Consider the following 21901-nt stretch of genomic DNA (forward strand, 5'->3'; position numbering starts at 1 on the left):
CACAAATTCTACAGTAAATATTTATTGTGAATTATAACATACAATCTAATATTTATAAATTCTATTCAAAACATAGGTACTTTGTACATAATACTAGAATAGTAAATAACTCTTAACATAGTAAAATATTTCTTTACATCATTTACAAAACAAAAAACACAACGAAAATAAATATTTCTCTCCACAATTTTGCTTTAAAAGTTAAGATTGAAACTAGCGATTGGTAAAACAGCAAAATCCCACTGATTGTAACTTGTGTAATTTTGTTGTTTTTGCTCACGGTGTTTTTGAGATATTCATCTTGGGATATTTATTTTGTCATTTGCCAGTTAATTCTGTTATGCAAGCCGATCACTTGAATAAGTCTCGTGCATGGGTTACGTGTATTCGAATAAGAAATCCAAGCTCAGGTCACGATTTTTATGCCCACAAAAACTGTAAACCTTAATAACGTATTTTAACTGCTTTTCCAATTGCTAGTCAACCTTCGAATGTGCATAAAATATTAACTACTCTAACATTTTGTGATGATATAGACATTGGTCCATACACCGTAAAAACATACAAACATCCGAATTGAGAACCTCCTTTTTGGAAAGTCGGTTAAAAAGATCTTCCATTCATCCAATAGAATACACATTTCACAAAAAGCGGGCCCTAATTTTCATTGAAAATTGCCATAATTTATAATATGATTACAATAATAAAAATCACATCTCAAGCTTCTATAAATAAAGCTTTATCAAAATATAACATTCGTATAATAAATAGGAAAATACACAATATTTAAAAATAAACTGGTTTGGTATAAGTTTTCTAAAGAGCTTGCGTCTTTGATAATTTTTTGAACACACAAGACAACACTGCAATGGTATGTAAACAGGTTTCTTTTTCTTCTTCTATAGAAACAGCCTAACCATGCCGAAGCTGAGTGAAACTGTGATATTTTAGACAACGCGTTTACTTAGACTGACCTTAACAAACCTACACATTGACAAAGGTGCTCTATCCTACAAACTTGATCTATTGACCTAAAGGCCCTTAAAACTTTTCAAAATGATTGTATAACATTTATAAGAATATTACTACCAAAAGACACTGTGACAACATCTATTTTGCACAAGTATTATCTGTTGATAAATTCTTGCAGGGTCCTCAGGAAATATGAAAGCGTGATGTTTAACACCTTGTATTGATTGAAATATTTTCTCTATTTCATCGCACAAAGGACAACATTATATTCGATATGTTTTATTAATTTATGCTAATGCAACACCGACATAACATTTTAATTCACTATTACAGATTCTACACCAAACATACAGTTTATAGACATATTAAATCTGATATCAGGTCATTTTGGGAGAAAGGGCGTTTTGAATCTTCTTTAATATACATACATACAGCAGAAAATAAACTGAAGCAATCCTATACTATTATATACCAGACATTTCTTCCGCACAGAAGAATACACCTACCAGAAATCCAAAACGCCCTAACTCCAAAACCCTTCAGACAAAAACCGGCCTTATTGTAAGGGCACAAGGCTCAGACGGTCTCCTCTTTCAAGGAGTCCCCGCGGATCAGCTAGAGCTTCCTGTGCGGGGAGTCAGGCTGCGCCGGGGTGAGCGACAGGCGGCGGATGTTGGGCTTGTCGTACTCCTCCATGGACATGGCGCGAGACATGCGCCGCTCCACCCCTGGTGGGGGTAGGGACGTCAGCAGGCCTTGGCCTTGGCAGAACAGTAGGAGGGACTGTGCTATCTTGGCTGGCTGGGACACAATACAATGGAATATGAGCTTAATGATACATGGTGAGACAAGATTTACACTTAGGAATTTTGAATCAATCACTAAATTAAAAGGAATTTTTAAAAAATGTTTATTTATTAGAGTTTGCCAAAAGCAAATGAGAAGAAAAAAAATACATGGAAGTAAGCTACTTCAGGTGGACATGAAAATCTATGAAAAAAATCTACAGAATTCTCGGTAATTTTTCCTTAAAACTTTAAGTTACCAAAAGCCTACAGGATTTTTATTTTATTTACTAGGCAGAAATTAAAAGATGCCGCTGTTCTTCATATTTTATTTCCCACAATTTTTTTACATAAAATAAATAGTTCTAGAATGTAGGTCGGATATGCTAATTACAAATTATTTTCAGTATCGCTATTCTCGATTTTGACATGTTTAATTGAAGGCGCTCGTAGTAAAGGAAGCGACTACCCAACAGAGCAGAACGAGGTCACGCAACTTGCTATTAATGCTGCTAACATACCAATATTTCATTACAAGTCAATGGAAATTATACTCAACATCCGATATGAAAATTACACTGAATAACTTAAAATTCTATTAACCATTAACAATTACAAACTGGGTTCCAATTTATGAATGACACAATTACGAACTAAAGCACTGATTCAGCTCATCGTCACTTAACTTCACAAGTCGGACTGACTCCTCCCAGACCCTCGTGGCTAGCTTCTCATCATACACAAGTTCACCGGCTCGAACACGTGAACAGTTCTTGAAGTATTCCCCCTTGAATTGACCAGCACGATTACTCGTAGCGGCATACAAAGCAGTCTGTGCTCCTTCCCAGGGATGCTTAAATAAAATCAGGAATATAAAGGACACGAAACTAGCCCAAGCAATCCGGGAACTATTGTAAATCTTTGTCCCCACTGCTCCAGGGTCAACAACATTTACTATAACATTTGGACTTTTCATTCTTTTTGCAAGTTCTCGGGTAAAAAGCGCCAAACATAATTTACTATTCCCATATATCCTGATCTTAGCCCAGTGACCAGTCTTGTTCCAATTTTCGAAATCAATTTTGCCGAACTTGTGCAATACAGATGATGTGTTTACAATCCTACTCGGTTCAGACGGGGTTCCCGTTTTCTTAAGAAGCGGTAGGAGTAACATGGTCAGCAGAAATGTGCCGTAGTAGTTCACTTGCATGATGAAGTTCATTCCATCTTTTGTGAGGAAGTCTCCTGGGATGCCAACACCGGCGTTGTTCATCAAAATGTCTAATCTGTCTTCTGTTTTTAATATATCTGCAACGAAGTTCCTTATAGATTGTAAGGAGGAGAGGTCCAATAGTTTGAAGACTACGTTGTGGTTGCCAGAGCTTTTGATGATAAGCTTCTTGCCGTGCAAGCCTTCATCTTCATACGGGCACGCGACGATGACCCGCGCGCCGCGGTGCGCGAAGTCTGCCGCGATCTCCAGCCCCATGCCCGCCGTGCCGCCGGTCACTAACACTGTTTTTCCATCGTACCTCTTCTTCGATTTACACACAAGGTTAGTATTCTTTTGGTAAAGTCCTACCACCATTCCACCGATGATAATAATTTCGACGATCAACAATATCACTGACATCTTGACCGGTTGTTGCACTGTTTTTAATTAGACATTTTCCGAGCTGCACTAAACTTTGAATTGGACGCGGAGTAAGGTTTTGTTGATAAACTTGTTCTACGTAGTATCGTAAAGGGTCTCGTTGAGTCAATGAACGCGGTTTTACTTTTACTTTGGTGTAACAGCGGACGAGTGATTGCGTTGTGACGGTTGCACAGGTGGGGCTATTAGATTCGCATGCGTAGGCGCCGCTTGACGAAGATCGACGTATATTACGTAACACAAAAATAACTTTGACTTATACAAATTATACGTGTAAGCAATAAGTTGGTTTTCAACCGGAACATGTAGTTTTCCACTATGAAAAATCTATGAGGACTTGTCCATATTATAATTTATTTTCGTTGATAAAAACGAGTTTTCTTAGGAAACTAGTAGAAATATGTACTTACCGTCTCAGCAAGCACATCTCCAGCCCTGTCCACCTTGAGTATGGTGACCCTCTCCTTATCCAACTCCTTGTACATCTTCTCGATGACGGTGGAGTAGGGGCTCAGCATGCCCGTGATCAGCAGGATGTCAGGCTGGCAGCCTCGGAGGACCAGATCCTTGCGACTGGAAAGTGGAATTCATATATTTAAGGATGATGGTATATATCTGCACTACCACGATACAAATCATCGACATGCATGCGCGAATCAAAATGAAAATGAATTTTATCTAAATTAATTATTTAAGTCCAAAATATTAAGTGCGACGTTAAAATACTTCAGAACATGTTGATAATAATTGAACCTTGTACAACACATAGTATACAGTATAAAAGCAAGATATTTGAGTACTCTCTCAGGCAAAAGTCATGACAGATACAGATTTCATTAATATCAATCCTTGGACGTTGAGTCATACTAAGACCCTAACTGATACAGCCCTGACTGGCAATGACCAACTGACAGATAATTATGAAGCTATAGCTACAATAACTGAGACCCACTCACTTGATGAACGCCCTGACGTACTGCTTGATGTTATGCGTGTTGAGGTTACCGCGCAGGCGCGAGCGGTACTCAGTTAGCATGCGGTCGCGCTCGCCCGCCTCGCAGGAGTCACTTGATATTTGCTGGAAACGTGTAGAAGATTCTAGATTAGTGACTTGGATAAAGGAGGTTTGGAAGGTGGTGGATTGAATGTATCAGTTGTCTTAGGAGATCAGATGTTTAGAATTGCAGATGAAATGTACTTTTAAAAGGACATGGAGATCATAATTAAAGTATCTGATTATTTAAAATAAGGCCGAGGACTGGAGTCATAAGGAAAGAAAAAAGAAGAAATTCTGAAAATACATAAGTATAGGTAGAAAGCCATCAAATTGATGCCATGAGAAGGTGTAACAATACTTCATGTTTGACCTATAAAAAACATTCAACCTATTCAAACCCATATCTTTAATATTGTCAAGCCAATGGAAGTGGGTTTAAATATAGCCATAAAATTGTGCCGTAGCCACGTTAACGACTGCAATACTGCGAAGCTTATGGCGGATTGCGATATGACGGGACGTGAGTACTTCAGCTGAGCTATTGACTTGCGATATAAGTACTTTAGGATTATGTTTCTTGCAAAGATTCAATATTTTCTCTTTAAGGTTGAAATATAATTAGCTTTAAAATTTTTATGGGTACTTTCGACCAAGACAATTGGTACATTCAATCAAATTTTAACACATAGGCAATGATTTGAAAAATTCACTGAGCATGGTAGGTAATCTAAGATAGAATAAATCAAATCAACTAAAAAGAGCAGCAAAATGCAATAGTTAAAAAAACTAATGATATCTACAAATGCAAGAATCAGGAGTTCAATACAAAAGCTATCTAAAAGCTAAAATTAAAACTAGTTAAAGTATGGTATGGTGGTTAGTAGGTTAGTTGAAATAGGGAAATAGCTTTTACTGGCAGATAAGACAGTGGAATTATTAACAGTGGATTTATTTGAGCAAATAATTAACAGTTGCATTCGGTCTAGGTCATACTGGCTGGACGGCATTTAAATACATATTATATAATGATTCGTAGATTATATAGGCAACAAATGATTAAACAATTCCACATAAACAGATTAGGTGTTACCATCTTCAGAAATCAACTTAATAACAAACAAGAAACTGAAAATATAGCAAATAAAAGATTCCATTCCATGCAATCAGACGAATCTCTACGGGAAAAGTAATAAAAGCAACTAAGTCATTATACTAACACAATCATTTCTGAAAACAGAAAACCGCATCATTACCTTCCAAATACCCAGAGTTAGTAAGTATTAGTAACAAAAAGAGAAGAAGGTATACCTGATAGCTATAATCAAGCTGTTCTGGTTCAAAACTCACGTGGCCAAACTTGTGGTAAATGAGGAAATCCTCTTCAGACTGAGAAATGTCGGCTCCGCGCCATCTTGAAAACCTGCTCCTAAATGCATCAGCTACGGACGATGTTGATGCTGTGCAGTTCACCAGGATAAGGCCTAGGAGTCGCCTGGGATGGGCCAGGCCGCATCTGGCCAGGACATTGGCTCCGGCGCCTTCGCCTAGGCCGACGGCGTAGCGGACGTGGAGAAAGTCTAAGACTGTTATCAAGTCTTCGCCTAGAGTTTGGAGTGAAGGGAATTGGTATCTGGAAATACAATCTTGATTTAAATTACGTACTGTTAAATTATTATCTATACTAATATTATAAAGCTGAAGAGTTTGTTTGTTTGAACGCGCTAATCTCAGGAACTACTGGTCCGATTTGAAAATTTCTTTCAGTGTTAGATAGCCCATTTATTGAGGAAGGCTATTGGCTACTTTTTATCCCGGTACGGGAAGTAGTTCCCACGGGATGCGGGTGAAACCGCTGGCAGAAGCTAGTCAAGAAATAAACCCCTAAAGTACAAAAAAAAAAAACTCTTGAATCATTAACTTAAAAGGCAGCAATAAAATATTGTAAAGGATTCTACCGACTTTAGACTTTCATTTGAACTTCAAAACACTTGCAGCCCACTTGAGAGTCATTTTAAATGTTCCTTTTGACTTGCTAAACCTTTTATTGTAAGCTGTATTTTCATTTCGTTCAAGTAAGAGATTAAATAGTCGACTATTTACTTTCCCTATTCGATTCGTCCAATATTATTTTATGGGAAAGGACTGCGGCGACCTACACGCCAGGTAAATGTTCAGAACATTTTTATTTTCACTTCTCGGGAACATGCATAATCATTCATTCATGCATATCATTTTGTAAAATGACCTTTTCTTTGTTGTTCATCATAGAGACCAAGAAGTAGACCTGCAAGATATAAGAAATAATATACAGGGTTCTACTCACGAGTCGGGCAAATCTGGCGACCCCTCCTCATGTCCTGGTACATCCACGTGGATGAAACATGAACGCTCCTTGATCTCCGACATAGCTGGGCTGTTCACGAAGTCAACCATTGTCGAGTCTGCAATGTTATAAAAACTGTAGTTTGGGTAGCTTACTCCATACACCGTGATCGTTAAGATTTTTTAATTTTGTAGAGGAACGAGCGCGACTGAGTTTCACGAATTTATTGTTCGAATTTATTGTTTCACAGTAACCGGTAGGCGATTATTTCTCTCTGTTATTGATAGATACACAGTTATGTTGACTACGAGTTAACAAGTAAATAACGCTGTTTTATAATGCAAATATGACGCGCAAAATTGGCATATAGTAGGTTGCCGTGTAGATAGAAAACTATACGGCAATGAGACCGTACACTTTTATTCATTTCTGCTTAAAAAAAGGCTATTGCTAAGTTGAGCAAAAGTAGGGCTATTGGTTACAATTAAGAAACAGTTTCCGTATATAGGTTAGAATATCCTTTTAATATTTAACTAACTGCTCCAGCAGACTAAAACTAAATCCAACATGAAAGGAACCTCTACATTAGCCTTTATGCATTAACTTTACATTATGTACATTGGCACTATCCATAACTCAATTTGTTTACGATCCATCATCGTTGCTAATCCATCTATCGGAATTAAAACGTGTTGAAACGCAGTCTGTATGTATAATACTGCATTTGCAATTAGCCTCGCTATTAGGCCAACTCCCAGTTATAAGCCAGCATTGAACATTATTGGCAATCATTCAAACAACGCCCCGAGAAGTGAAACAAGCTTTATGGAAACAATAAAACGAAAATCCTTCACTGAATTTGATGATAAAAAAGCCACTGACGATAAAAAAGACACTTCTTTCATTACAACAGACATTAAAATCTTAATCTAAGAAAAACATGTTCTTGTGAAAATGGCTATCGTTAAAGAACTCAGCAATAATTTACTTTCAGAAAACAAGATGATGGAACATAAGGAAAAATACTTATTTCAGAATCTACTTACGGTTGGTCCCAAGATCGTGCACTGTCAGGAAAACGCATCGTTTATCCTGTTGACTTAGGTCGCCCTGAAAGATATGGAGAACAATTTAGTTTTGTGACAAGATGAGTACGTGAGGAAACAAACAATGGTTTAGCACGAGGGTCACAAGGAAGAAGTTGGCCAATCCAGCATTACACATACAACAATTAATAATTTTTGGGTATATACTTCATTGTAGCGGTTGCTATGTATAAAAAAAATATTTTATCTACAGGCCATCAGCCGGTGTTCTAACATGTTTCGCATCACAAGGTCTCAGCTAGATGCATAAAAAGCCTCCCAAACTCCAGTATTCGAATTACAAAATGATAGGTCATGTCAAATTGATTGGAACTGGATAAAACAAATGCAAAACCATCCAAAGGGCACAAATTAATGACAATAATTGAATCTCTCTAGTAGACAGTGCAACTGACATGGCCTAGTTAACTCCCTTGTACTTGTCACAGCTTTAAACCCTTGCATTTGCAAACTGGACGTCAGAAACCAAAGCTGACTAGATTAAACCCTCAAGCAGTTAATCCGCTTTGCAAAGTGGAACAATAGAATCCTGGCTTCCTAGCTTGACTAGATAAGATGATAAATTAATACTGAAATATTGGCTTATACATTTTGCTTATTAATTATGAGTCTAAGAACTGAATTCCTTAAAAGTAAGAGTTCTATTCCAGGTAGGGCAAGTACAATGCAACTTTTCTATGTTATATTATGTACTTTCTAAGTATATCCTGGACACCGATGGCTGATTCAAGGTGAAAGGAAACATCTCGAGGAAATCTGGGCTATAAAGTCTGAAATCTCAAGCCCGCATTGAGCAAGCCTGATGATTATTACTCAATCCTTCTCCGTGTGAAAGGAGGTGCGTGCCCAGCGGTGGGAAGATAAAAATCTGAAGATGAATTTCTAATTACTGTGGATGAACTAAATGAAATCAAAATCTTTTAACATACACAAACAAACCACACTCTAGGTGAATAAAAGATAACTCTATGATTTTATCCGACAACGTCTATTGGTATTTGTGGGTGGGTAAATAAAACACACTCTGACTCTCACAGAAAATACGTAATGGGATGAGATGATTCTCGCTTTTTTGCTACTTTTGCTTTCATGCGTACAAAAGGACCAAGTACTTTTGGTGTAGCAACATACATATTCTTGAATAAACAGCATACAAAAATTATACGAATACGCAAGGTAGAGTCTTTTCTCTAAAACATGTTTCTTTGCTACGACAAATATGAAAAAAAAATAAGATCTAAATCAGGCATTGCCCTTTCTTGAGCTTTTCAGCAGACCTTAATAAAGCAAATTGAATATTTCAAATCATTATAAAAGTGGTCCTTTTGCGCATTTTCTCGTGTGGTTTGATAATCCAAAATACATTATCAGCCAGCATTATTTAATACAAAAAAAAAACGATGAATTACAGAAAATGATGAACAGATGGAAAATTAAAACCACACTTCGTCATACCTACTTATAGTTTGTCGCTTACCTTGTTTGGTTGTGGTATTATTCCCTGGTTAGCAGAAAAAAGAAAATATGAAAGAGGGTATAAACATTTTGACGTTTCTAATTTCATTGTCGGTACAGACGTTTTATCTCATAAAAGCGGACGAGTCATACTTGTGTGGGTAAATATATGTACATATACATTGTCTTTGTATGACTCAACGACTTAACCAATACAGAGGGTCCCTGAGCTTACACATACAAAGACATTGTGTGTGGACATTTACACACAAGTGTAGCTTACCTGCTTTTGTGAAATAAAACATCTGTAGTAGGTATCCTAAACGCAGGTGGTAAATACTTTTCCCAAGCTCTACTATAATAAACTCGGCAGTATGGTAAGAAGTATACTATCGTACGTACATAAAGAATAAAATATCTAGGTATAGGTACAATATAAACAAGACACTCCCAATGTCCTACATACAAAGTAGGAATAGTACAACGTGAACTAGAACAAACTATATCTACATAGCAGGTATAGCTTTATTATGTTTGTGTTTCATATACATTGTAGTAAAACCTCATTTTCAGCTTCATACAATGTAGACCTCAATGCATTCTGATTAATAATCTCTAGTGGTTTGGTTTGAACAATAAATTAAACTTTATAGAAAATCAAATGCACGTGTACCTAAATAATTTATTTTCATTGAGCCTCGAAATGACAAAAAACTAGAACTTTATGCTTGTTCAAAGTAGCAGAATATACAGTTTTTACAATTATTTCTGAACTAGAAAAAGACTTCGAGAATTAAAAAAGCCTCTCCTTAAATATTATTATAATACCGCTTACCGCAGATGGCAGTGAACTAATTTCCTTAGATATAATTTGAGGCAAGATGGCGTCGATAAGCGTTTCCCGCCAAAAGTCAAGGGAATTGAAATGTCAAACGGGTAATCTTCAATTCATTTTCATAAATGACAAGGGAATAGACCGTCATACAGCCTGACGTGAAAGTAGGTGGGTATTTATTCTTGATTACATCATTCGAATGGGAAATGTAGGTCACAAATTTTGTCATTTATTTAATTTCCTTACATTCAGCAAAGTGCTTGGTTATATTCACCTCAAATCCATTCAGCCTCACCATTCTCAAATCTTTCGTCTTCTAATTCATATCAGAAGTAAAAACAATAAATTAATATAAAACTTACTTGCACATGAACATGGATATCTCCGCTCCTGTCTGTGCTGACGACATATTTCTGTAACAAAAGAAACATAGATTCAACAAAGTTGTGCTAGAAACCATTCATTTACTGATATTATCGGAGACACGTAAGAAACTTCTGTTCTCTTTATAAGGGAGTGTTATGACGTGTTGGCTTGATCCAGATTGCAATGTGAGAGAAGGAATGGTGGTATCTATTCGTTATAGGTAACTCTGTCTTTCTGTCGTACACATTGGAACTTGGTTCGCTTGGGTGTGCTAGCCAGAATATACGAAACCGAAGTTATCCTGGACAATATTTTACATATAAATATTGAAGTTAAATAACGATTTTTTACAGAGTCCTTTCTGAACTAGTATATAGGTATATAATATAGCACATGAAAGGACTACGGCTAGTTCTAATAGGTATAAGAGAAAAATATTCCATCTTGGAATTTTTACTGCTAGGAATTCAAGGAAATTAACTCCAAATAGTTTGAAACCCCGTATAAACAGCTATTTCAAATAGTAGGTACGTATTAGTTAATGATATTAACACAAAGTGACATAAACACATACAACACGAACGCATTACTTAGCCACGAAGCCACCACAATAAAGCTGATTACACAATACAGATTGAAATAATCCATTAGCAAAGACAGTTGTAAAGCTATTAAGACTCAACAGTTTTACAGGCACCAATTTACAGTAGACTTTTATATACGCAATCCAATTTACGAACGCACTGTGAAGTAAATTTTTTGGTAATTCGGTACCTACTAGCTGAAGGTAGTTTAGTTAGTTCGTTACTATGATAGTTCATGAGTTTTGTAAGTTGTCATTTATGTATTACCGGCTGTTTTTCGTGGTTTAACTATAGTATGGGGGGAAATTCTTCCCGTACCCGGATATAATATAGCCTGAGTCACACGGACACAATGTTATTTCTAATATGCAGAAAAAAATTGAAATCGATTAAGTATTTTCGGAGAATTTAGGGCATAAAGAAAGAAAAAAACACTTAACATCTGTTTCTTCTTTAAGTTGTCGAGTCGTAAGTTAGAAGAAATAAAGAAAATCCATTTATTTCAGCACACAAATGACGCAAGAAACAACAAATTAATAAAATAAGGGACAAAACAAACAATGAACATAAAAAGAAAAAAAGCGCTGCAGTTGCGCATTTACGTCAAAATAAATGACCAACTTTAAGCTCTCAATTTTCTTTTCGGTAGCTATTGTTTTTTTCTATCCACCGTAAACACAAAATAATTGGTCCTTTCTCCCCCATTTCCTCTGTCCTTCCTCGTTTTTGCATCCTAATCAATTAGTGGTCGGTCGATATAAATTAGTCTCGGTAATCTAGCGGCACCCGCACCAATCCCATTAGTCGGAGCTGACGCATCAAACTCGGTCGGGTTTCAAGCCCATTTGCTTCGGCTGCATATCCTTCATCTAGGAAATGATCCGCTTATTTATAACGAATATTAATTCAATAAATAAGATTGAAGAGCTAGTTTTTTTGGTGTTTGTAACCCATTTGCTTTTGCGTTTGTCATGTCTCATAAATAATTGTATATTACACCACTGCAACAGTTTACTAACAACAATAATTAATGGAGGAGAAATAACTCACTTAAGTTAGTCGCCTTAAAATAGAAGAAAATTAGTCAATTGTGTACTCCCTGCCGTAATGCAATGTGAATAACCACTTCTCAAAAGATCAATAGACTTTCATCACAACACCAAACATTTCTATGAAAATAACCCAAAATGGCCAATGAACGTCAACACCTTGCATTTGAGTCACTCTTAAAACCACCATAACTTGACATTTCATGATGGCGTCGCACCACACGAAATGTCAACAAGAATGTCAAAGTCGGTACATTTAAAGTTTAGTTCCGTGTTTCGTCACGAACCAAGATATATTGGTGGAAGTGTAAGGAACAAAAATGCTTGGAATAGTTTGGGTCCTACGAAATCGAATGGGTTTGGAAATAGCTATTCACTTTTGGTAGATCAGTATAGTAGTTGTTGCTTTTAATTCTGGAACCGCACATACTTGGACAAACCCTATTTTCTTTACTCCAAGTGGTTGCTCATCCATACATGAAATCAAGGAGACAAGTAAGGTGGAAATTACCATAACTTCCGCACTGTTTCAGTCAGGTCCAATGCATATTGTTAGTCTGAATATTAATGAGCTATCTTCAGGTATAAAAGCTAGGGTTTGCTGTGCATACGGCACATTTGTTCGTCGTACATAAGACTGCGATAGCCTTTCATCCTTCACACAGGATTAATCGATCAGTCATCATGAAAGTCATTTTGGCGCTTGTTGTACTTTTGGCGTGCTTTTGGCTTACAATGGGAACCTGTGGGAGGAATTTAAGCGAAAGGGTGGCTGAGGTCTGTCGGGCATTTTATAAGCGTGATGCTGGCTGGTGGTTGTCACCCAGAGGTGCGCGCGCGCTGGTCAGTGGCCGTTACAAACGTCAACACATCGTCGAAGAGTGCTGTGAGAAGTCTTGCACCGAAGATGAATTGATGGCGTACTGTTCGTAACCAGCATGTGTGTTAATATTGTTTGTAAAGTGTAAAGTGATAATCGTGATTGATACCAATGTATTTGTAATTTAAATATAATACCTGCATGACAAAAAAAAAGTTTTATTACGCTTCATCTATACATATAATAAATCTGTAAAAAAAGTGTGTCTGTACATTGAATATATTTAAAAAATAATAATTGGGTGGGGTTTAGAAACACTAATGGAACACAAATCCAAAAAAAAAATTCTGTCTGTTTGTCTGTATGTCTGCATGTCTGTATGTCTGTATGTCTGTATGTCTGTTTGTTTGTACACGCTAATCTTCCGAACTACTGAACGGATTTCAATGATTTTTTCTTTGTTGTATCAGTATTAAGCCTGGTCAACATATAGGCTATAATTTATCTTCGAAACTTGAAGACCTGACGCGGAACACCAACAGACCAACAAAACTATAAGAGATACAAAAATGGTGCCGTAGCAAAAATTGTTTCATATGATGAGCATTTTCAGCTGAGATAATAAATTTTAAGATCTGGAACACCTGATGTGGAACCCCAAGAGCCCAGCTTCTCTGTACCATATACAGGTATGACGTTTTAGCAAAAGTTGTTCAATCTGATAAGCACTCTCTGTTGACTTATAAAAATTGAAGATGTAAAACAGCTGATGTGGAACCCTAGGAGCCCAGCTAGACTATAGCATATGAAGATATGACGTTTTAGCAAAACTGGTTCAATCTGATAAGCACTCTCTATTGACGAAAAAACATCGAAGATCTGGAACACCTGATGTGGAACTTCAAGAGCAATACTACACTGTCTTGAAATGTATAGAAATGAATGTTATGAAATAGGTATGGTGAATCAAAAAAAGTAATTAGTCCTTCTTTTAGATAACCCTAAAATAATGGACACGTATTTTTTCTTTTCTCCTTCTCACAAACAATTAGAGCCGCCGTACACGGACTGCTTCAAGCAGTTGAGACCGACTGCTTAAAGCCGCGACCGCGCAGTGAACTATAGTCATTCATTCGCTGCCGTACACACGACTGCTCGAGCAGTCGCGACCGCTTCAAGCCGTCAACTGCATGATGAAATTCCATCGTGCCGTCGACCGCTCGCGAGCGGTTGCGAGGCATACACCGACTGCTCGAGCCGTTGACTGCGCTAGAGCAGTCGACAGCTCTCCGACTTAATTGTTCTCTTAATTGCAAAATTGGATGAACCCAAAATTTTCTCTTTTGACGTCGCCGCCGTCGTCTCCGCCTGAGCAGGAGCAGCAAAAGCAGTGCTTCCTCGTCAGTATCCATGACTCGACTGTGGTAGAAAATCAACTGCTCGAGCAGTTGGGTCGTAGCTCGAGCAGTCAACAACCGACAGCTCAAGCAGTCGACGCCGACAGCTCAAGCAGTCGACGCCGACAGCTCGAGCGGTCCGTGTATTTCACTCAGCCGCTAACTGCTCGAGCAGTCCGTGTACGGCGGCCCTTAATAACGAAGATTACACGCTTGAATTTTGTGTTAAGTCACTGCTTAGTACAAATTTTACATACCTAGACGTTGCGTCACGAGCCCCCACTCTCCGAATTTGTTGCGTTATATCTATACCTATATCTTTATATTATTTTGTATGTCTCTTCCAGACCACGGGACTACAGAGTTCCGAATTTTTGGGAGGCAAACGTGGGGCCGAAGCCAACACGCTGAAGCCCTTTTGAGAGAATGAAATGGTGACACAACGATTACCACAACAAACCGACGATTATCCCTTTATACACTATAGGAATGTACCCAAGGACTATCCCCGGTTCAGTGCTAAACTATTGCTAACTATAGATGAAATCTACTTGGGCTATTGTGATGGGATGCTAATGGACTAGGAATGGGGAAACTACGCGAACTATGGCACCTGCCGATGACAATGTATAAGATACATGTAAAAATGGCAGGTGGAGACTTGCCAGCTCATTTACTGGGCCCCCGGGAATCAGTCACTGAATAGCAACAAGAGGGCAACAAGGCACATGAGCGGCTGAAGTGTGAGGATACCTAGGCGTCACTGTGGGTCACGTACCACAAGGCACCTATCCTCCGAGCAGGGCTACTAACCCTGTTCTAGCGACTCCACTCTGGACGGCCAAGTCAAGCCAGAGGCGTGAGACCTACCCCCGTCATGGTTCACTCCGACCGGCCGGAGATGGGGGACAGTATACACTCCCTAAAGAACTCAGTATATATAGCCCCGCGGGGTCGCTACTCCCCGTCATCAGCCTCAGATGTCCTGCGGTGCCTATATCTCATTATTATTGTCGTTATTATCTCAAGAGCCTTTGTCCCAATTATGTTAGGGTCGACATCCAGAGACGATGCAACTGAGTACCAGTGTTTTACAAGGAGCGACTGCTTATCTGACCTCCACAACCCGGTTACCCGCTCAACCCAACACCCCTTGGTAAGACTTACTGGCTTCTGACTACCCATAACGACTGCCAAGAATGTTCAATGACAGTCGGAACCTACAGTTTAACATCCCCTCCAAATAACGGTCATTGGTATCCAAAATATACGTAGAAAGTACATACGAACTTAGAAAAGTTGCATTGGCAGGCACTTGCCAGACCTGGAATCAAAGACGCACGCTCATACTTGAGAGATTGGTTCTCTACCCACTAAACCACCACGAATTCCACTAAGTCACCACGACTTTGTCATCTATTTCATGTTTTTTTACGTAATAATACGTGTAATATTTTTGCCTCACACAACTTAAATGCGGACTAATTAGAATCACTACTTTTATCCCTATGGTCACGTCTATTGCGACTATTCAGATCTTTGATTTTGCTGACCCCGTAGTCGCTGGCATAAGGGACAGGATCCGCGTACGAAGTCGCGGGCAGAAGCTAGTTTTGTTAATAAAAATAGACTTAAATCTTCTGTGAAGGTTCAATTAAAAGTAGATCCTTTAAAAACAGTTAGACGGTGTATAACTGAAATAAGTAGATATTTTTAGGACCCAAAGGAACAAAAATTTTTCATATTGTTTCTATTGAAGCCTATTCACTGTCAATCTTAATTCAAGTAATATATACACCTTTGACCACTTTGTTCTGTTGAATGTACCCCTAAATTCGCTTACAAAAATGGAATATCAAAAATTCTTGCATCCCTAAGGTATTAAAGGGAATCTGTTACATTATTCAAACCTCTATGTAGACCATGTAAAACAGTGCTGAATTTACTAGTTAGTCAATCATGTCACTCGGGAAGATCCGAGTATTTTCGAAAGGCATAGAAGAATAAAAAAAAAGTTTACAATTTAAGATTATCATTAATCCCAAACTAGGCAAAGCCTGTATCTTGGGCGCTAATTTAACGTGGGATTAGCCATTTAAAAAAATACAATTTTGGTGGACATTAGTTAATGAACTTAAATAAAATTATGAAGAAAAAAAGGCATTTAATCGTCACAAGAACAACAGACAGATAAGTAATAGAACTCAGCATGAACTCGTAATTGGTCATAAAATGCTCAGTGAGAAAGCACACACCCCTTTTATGCGACTATCAGCAGCAAGTGTGATAATTTAATCTAGGCACTGATGAGTTTATGATTCTTATTCTTAGGGAAGGCTTACGGACTAATCACAATATTATAAAACTTAAATTGCCAAATACAAGCCTCCACAGATAATTTCACATTTCAACCTATCGACACATACAAGTGTACCTAATACTTATGTTGGTCTGTATCATAGAGTGACAGCCTACAGTTATAGACTTGAGAGTGCTATAAACAGAAAAATTGGTGCTCTTGGTAGATAAGGTACGCGCAATTAAAAGATTTTCTGGTGAACAATTCGAAAGAAGTGCACATACACTTCTGAAATGTATTTAAAGAAAAATCATATTATATGAAAGAAGTGAATGTTTATTCTCCTGGTACATACGCCGAAGCGCTGCGACTCACGAAACTAGACTCCAACTTGATTGAAAAATTGGCCAGTTTGAAATGCACTAATCTTTTGCTGACTTTGGCAGGTAGATAGATAGATATACGCTTTATTATGTACACCAATTAAAAACAACAACAAAAATCTAACGTAAAGATTTTAAAGTCGGTGACACAATGGGCGTAGGTAGGTACAGTAGACTGCACATCAGTGGTAACTGTGATGCACGTTAACAGAATAGTAATAAGTACGATTTTCCTATAACACTGTTACCACGGACTTGAAGTTGACCGTACATTTATTAAACACTTCTACAAAATGACCAAAATAAAAACAGCTCGCTACCCAAAACGCAAAGCCCATTTTTGCTGCGTCGCATATTGCTCTCTGAAAATCACAAATACCTATGAAGACGTCTAGTCGACCGGTATTGAGGTTAACTGGTCGGTTGTAACCGTTGGTTTAACGGCAGTAGTCCTGACATTTCATACTTTATGACTAATGAATGTGTGCGGGATAACTGAACTGAAGTAGTTTAGAAGTGAGCTAGGAAAATTATGTCGGAATTTGTGTTTTTCGATGGAGTTAGTTTAAGCTGCTTTAGGAAAGTGTGTCTTATCCTTACTAGTGGTATGCGAAAGTAAATCTGGATCTGTCATGCTTTTAACCGATTTCAAATACGTAAATTAAACATCTTTATTATGGAGCAAATTAATGAGACATCTGCCTAGAAACTGAGAACTAACGTACGTAGGCTACTTTAATCCAGCTGCGGATAGCAGTTCCTTCGGGACGTGGGTGGAATCAGAGGGATTCCCTCTGCATGTTTTGTTTCTGTGAATATAAAATTCTCAGCGTTTTAAAGAAACTTCATGTACCTGAGCCACTTTTCATAAATAAATAATTCTCTGAAAACGAGTTCTCTCCATAAACTCCTACTTTTGAAACCCAAGACCTCATGTTACAAATGATTTGTCAAGAATTTTGTCGAAAATCTATAAACTGCATCTCAATCGTACTTGCAGTACAGTTGCGGTCAGCATCGAGTAAATAAACAGCATTAGACCAACAATGCGTGTTTACTGCATTACAGAAATAGATCGTGCGCGCGCGCAAATCAGCCAGTTCTTATGGAGGTTATAGGTAAGTTTTAAGAGAGAGACTTAATTGGCTAAGGCTATTTACGATAAATAATTAATGTAACCAGGAAAATATTTTGGGCTTAGATAAATAATATATTGAGATGATAATGGCTAGAAAGAATGTTACTTGTGTGATGCTGTCCTAAAGAGGATTAGGTACAAAAGTTCGATGTTACACAGCACTATAAAAATGTTGACAATTATAAAACTCTTTCAGAAAACAAAAATAAACAACGTCAGTAAATAACAAGCGATTTGAAATCATGTTCACACTATAAGTAGATAGGCACATAAAATCATATTTACTGGTATCAAGCTGAAACTTTAAACAAGATTACCTATTTGTTTATTATAATTAATACAAGACACAAAACAGACGCTGGTACAAAGCTGCAAAACAACGTTATTTTGCCTTTGTTCGCGAAAGTTAGCCGCGGCTTAAAAACAAGGATTATGGTTTCAGTGGAACTTGCTTTAGACAAAACAAAATCGTAAGACCCTAGAAGCTAGATTAATCTGACAAATAAAAGCCTGTCCAATGCAGGATTTTCGAAACATGACGTTTTTTTTATTTTGCACTAGCTTATGTTGCGGTTTCACCCGCGTCCCGTGGCAACCACTTTACGCAAAGTGGTCTAAAGCCTTCTCAGATAAATAGGATTCTTAGATAAATCTAATGCTGAATCATCTACTGGTCAAAAACTCAGCAGAAGAACAAAATGGTTGATGATAATGTAGAGTGTAAGAGTACCTATATACAAACGATTATCGACATTAAACAGAGAAAACCTCAGTACATTGGCTTCTTTTCAGGCCAAAGCACGAATGTTTGTAAACATTATATATTTTAAGAAACTCGCGATTTTTCGCAGTGAATGACCCTTTTATTTATTACATAGAAATAAACTTTTGTTTTGGCTGAATCATGAAGAAAGTAACACCTAGCAGAGGTGTTGAAAAATACTTCTGATATCGACTAAATATCTTTTCTTTGTAATGTGCGTAGTACAACCATTCATCAACATACTGATTAATGAGCGAAAAAAAACTATAGGCTCACTAAAAGTTTGCAGTGTGCTCTTAGGCTTATAATAAATTGATGAAGACATCCACCATTTAATTGAAATGTGTCCAGGAAAATAAGCTTACCTATTTTACTTTCAGCAAATAAGTTTCGTGCCCGAAATAATGAAGACCAATTATAATTTTAATTCTTTCACAAACAATCATTCAACGATCGTATATAAATCAATCAGAAGGTTTGATATCAAAAATTGGAAACAAAACACGTTCGGACATAACAGTTTATTTTTGGCGCGAATCGATATTGAAGTTGTGACCTTATACATGTAGATTTGATGTCTAAATGTAGATGCTCTCTGGTCTTTGATGCCTAGTTCAAGTTTTACTATGTTTTACATATAACAATAGTTGGTATAATACTCTGAACTTAGTAAAACTTGACACTTGGAAAGACATAATTCCTGTAAAATATTGGAATTGATATCATTATACCCTTAAATATTTCTCCCTGACTTTTTATTTAATTCCAGAGAAAAAAATCCGAGTGGAGTCTATTATATTTCAAAATGAGCTACACCTACTCTACCTAGCTTATATTATGATCGATTAGATAAAAAATAATCTTTATGTACCAAGACTTCATACTCTACAAATATATAATGTAATGTAATATCAAATCGGCAGAGAGATATTGTTTATGACTTGGTAATGTAAGTGTCAGCATTACCACGCTAACCACGACTAGCTGTGGTTGTGGTTTGATGCAACACTGGTAGCAATTTGTGTTCGTAATGTAGCTATGTAGCGGGTATTCTAACTTCTACGACCTTAGCATTCAGCAAAGTGCAGGCATTCCATGGCCTATATGAACTGACCTACCTAAGTATAGGTAAACTCAAGATTCCAACATGATCATTAGGTATCTTCACTATTTGTCTACATAAACTACTTCTATAATTTTGAGAATAGTTTGCAAAAGTTTCAACTTTTCGGACTATCAAAACCACTATAGAGCACTCAAAATCAATATTAGCAGAAAAAAACATTGACATACATTTCAACTCCTTAACCAATTAAACAGACGAGCTTGTTCAAAAGTTATTTAATTTCAATCTCCTGAATGCAAGCACACACATATACACACTAAAACAAATGAATAATCCTTACTACACACACTGAAAGCATAAAGTTGAAAGTCAAACATATTCTGAAACTGCTGAAAACGATCCCCACGCTTGAAGCAAACATGTCGGACATCCGCAAACTGTAGTTTGTACGTAATTGTTCTTTTAGTTAGGAGAGTATTAATTAGACAAGCTACTAACAAGACTAACTATAAAATAATAATATGAGGTTCATATTTTGACAGTGATTTGTATTTATGAATAGCAAAAGCACATATAGTTTGGTTATCAAAGTTTTCTGCTGTCTGAAGGCACAACTTTTAAGGAAAATGGCTCCCACGTATCTTTCAGGATTCATAAAAGTTTTGTAATACCATTCCAGTTTCTGGATGCAAACCTATGTGCCATATACACCCGAATCTTAATCAAATACATGATTAATTGAGTTAATTCGACGTCTTAAAAAATAGTGTTAGTGGAAAAGCTAGTAAGTCTGCTTTTTAAAGCATTATACCATACCTACTTTGTATTGAACAGAAAAGTACCACAATGAAACAGTCTAAGAATGCCTTATCCATACTCCTAGGTACAGACCGTGCCTCTTGGAGCATCCACGCTCACAAAGTAGACTATTAACTTCACTCTAGTACGTCTGACCTCCGGCCGTAATGGCCGAAGCTAATTGGCGGCCATACCGTCATCCATACGCTTCAGAAAATGGAAATCAAAATCGCAAGGAAAAAAACTAGAGGAAAATAGAATCAATTTGCATTTTTATGATGTTTTCTTTTGATGGTTTCGGGGTTGTCTGTGTGTTCAAACATTTTACGAAAAGAAGGAATTTCTTCAATACGTGTGTAATGTAATTGAATATCAATTACATAAGATATTTACATCACAGCACATAAAGAATAAAATGCTCCTATGATGATGATCATCAGATACGTTCGAGCATATACTTATCAGATAAAACTCTAATGATTTTTATACGAAAGCTTTGGAAATCCATTAAAAATAACGGTTGGGACTTCTAAATAGATCACAACATCTATATTTACCCAGATTAAGACACAGACTTACACAGCGAAAAAGTGTAATATCAAGATTCAATATCCTAATGGTAGCTACACAGGATACATGTCACCCGACACATGATTCCCATTTGTCATAGTTTATTGGCTTCAAAAGTCCCTTATGTCATGTCATAAAGTACCACGAAACTTCTCATCCCTATATTTTATCTATGTATAAAATATGGCTCGACATATCCTTCCGTGAAAAAGTGAACTTAAAAGCTTATCATATTTTACTAAACTAAGAAACAGTTCATGGCTTTGCTCATGTTTTATACACATGTTTAAATACAGTACATAGAGTGACTGCCTATCTGACTTCCTCAACTGAGCTACCTGAACAATCCCATATCCCTTGGTACAACTGGTTGTCAGAGTTTCTGGCCATTGACTACCCCTAACGATTGCCGGAGAAGGTCAAATGACAGCCGGAATCTACCATTTTAACCTGCCTTTCAAAACATAGAGAAACTCGCTGTGACATATCGACTGCAAGCAAGCAATAAATACCTTCTATCTGACATTTTTGTTTCAAGAAA

The 21901-nt window shown here is 37.2% G+C and overlaps 2 protein-coding genes across 9 annotated transcripts in view; both read right to left on the minus strand.

The window, feature by feature from the left end:
* Positions 1–6: 6 nt before the first annotated feature.
* The window catches only part of LOC110370446 (uncharacterized protein ZK1073.1), a 48717-nt gene continuing 26822 nt past the window's right edge, over positions 7–21901 (minus strand). For 4 of the 8 annotated variants that reach the window (XM_021326248.3, XM_049846846.2, XM_021326245.3 and 1 more), the window contains 8 exons: positions 10490–10540; positions 9315–9338; positions 7778–7841; positions 6732–6849; positions 5756–6038; positions 4368–4489; positions 3822–3984; positions 7–1773 (listed from right to left, as the gene is read on the minus strand). In XM_021326248.3, the coding sequence (XP_021181923.1) occupies positions 1588–1773; positions 3822–3984; positions 4368–4489; positions 5756–6038; positions 6732–6849; positions 7778–7841; positions 9315–9338; positions 10490–10540 (1011 nt within the window). In that variant the 3' untranslated portion in view covers positions 7–1587. The remainder of the gene's footprint in view (positions 1774–3821; positions 3985–4367; positions 4490–5755; positions 6039–6731; positions 6850–7777; positions 7842–9314; positions 9339–10489; positions 10541–21901) is intronic. The other 4 variants (XM_021326249.3, XM_049846847.2, XM_064034246.1 and 1 more) reach the window with 1 other exon arrangement.
* On the minus strand, positions 1917–3800 carry LOC110370447 (retinol dehydrogenase 13-like). The gene has a single exon (XM_021326252.3). It carries the CDS (start codon positions 3388–3390, stop codon positions 2404–2406), a length of 987 nt encoding a protein of 328 aa, XP_021181927.3. The 5' UTR covers positions 3391–3800; the 3' UTR covers positions 1917–2403.

The sequence above is a fragment of the Helicoverpa armigera genome, chromosome 4 (genome assembly GCF_030705265.1).
Source record: "Helicoverpa armigera isolate CAAS_96S chromosome 4, ASM3070526v1, whole genome shotgun sequence".
NCBI lineage: Eukaryota > Metazoa > Arthropoda > Insecta > Lepidoptera > Noctuidae > Helicoverpa > Helicoverpa armigera.